Below are 1,025 nucleotides of genomic sequence, written 5' to 3'. Positions count from 1 at the left end.
AAAGTATACATATATGAAAATTTTGGTTATTTAATTAAATAAAGAAGGATAAAATTGAAAATAAAATAGAGTATATAAAAGGTAAAATTAAAATGAAAAAAAAATCATATTTTTATCCAAAAAAAATTAAAAAATCATATGAAAACTTTGTATTCCCTTTTTCTATATAGATATATACATAAATTATACTTTATACTTTATCTTTTAAAAACCAGATAAGATTGAGTTAGAAAAATTGAATAAAATTTAAATTATATACATAATCAATATTCTGTCAATAAATTATAATCGTTCAACTATTAAATTTTTTATTAAGGTTATTACACTATCAATAATAAATTATAAATGTTGGATGGTTAAATTTTTTATTAAAGATATATTTACAATGACGTCAAAAAAAAATTACATTAATGATTGATAGTCTATCTATGCATATAAAACTTCTCACCTTTACATCAAAATTAAACCCTTAATTGAAATTAAAAACAAATAAAGCAAAATTGTAATTATAAATTTGGATATAGTTACGAAGCCTAAATCCATTACCACTAGGTACAAATGAAAATGCATTATGAGCAGCAGCAATCATATATACTCATGCTTCTCCTCTCAGTTTTGACTGACCTGATACGAACCAATTTCGTGTTGACAGTACCATCATTTTCTCATTTCTCTTCAAAATAAATCCAAATTAAAAAAAAATGGAAAATCGCATCTACTCTTCTTACAGCCCTACCAACTACAGAGTGGGTGGAGCAACATCAACCTCCCCGACCCGATACTACGACCCGGATAGCATGTTCCTTTCTCACTATCGCCGCACCGCTGAAGCCGCCGCCGCTGCCTCCGCTCACCGCTACTCATCTATCTCCGACATCGACATTGCTCCGCCTGGTGTTGCTTCTAGAATCTCCTCTTCCTCAACCGCTAACTACCTATCTCAAACTTCCCCTTGGTCTTCCGCCTTCCCCGCCGCAAATGCCGGCTCTCTTTCGCTTGACCTCAATCGCTCTACCGACGGTTAA

At 31.9% G+C, this 1,025-nt stretch overlaps 1 protein-coding gene across 3 annotated transcripts in view; it reads left to right on the top strand.

Moving 5' to 3' along the window:
* Positions 1-554: 554 nt before the first annotated feature.
* LOC101499264 (zinc finger CCCH domain-containing protein 37) overlaps positions 555-1,025 on the top strand; it is a 7,340-nt gene continuing 6,869 nt past the window's right edge. Inside the window, exon 1 of one of the 3 annotated variants that reach the window (XM_004516971.4) lies at positions 555-1,020. In XM_004516971.4, coding sequence (XP_004517028.1) covers positions 702-1,020 — 319 coding nt within the window. In that variant the 5' untranslated portion in view covers positions 555-701. The remainder of the gene's footprint in view (positions 1,021-1,025) is intronic. The other 2 variants (XM_004516972.4, XM_004516970.4) reach the window with 2 other exon arrangements.

Source organism: Cicer arietinum, chromosome 7, assembly GCF_000331145.2.
Source record: "Cicer arietinum cultivar CDC Frontier isolate Library 1 chromosome 7, Cicar.CDCFrontier_v2.0, whole genome shotgun sequence".
NCBI lineage: Eukaryota > Viridiplantae > Streptophyta > Magnoliopsida > Fabales > Fabaceae > Cicer > Cicer arietinum.
Note: the sequence above shows the minus strand (reverse complement) of the source record. Positions and strands in the feature narration are given on the sequence as shown.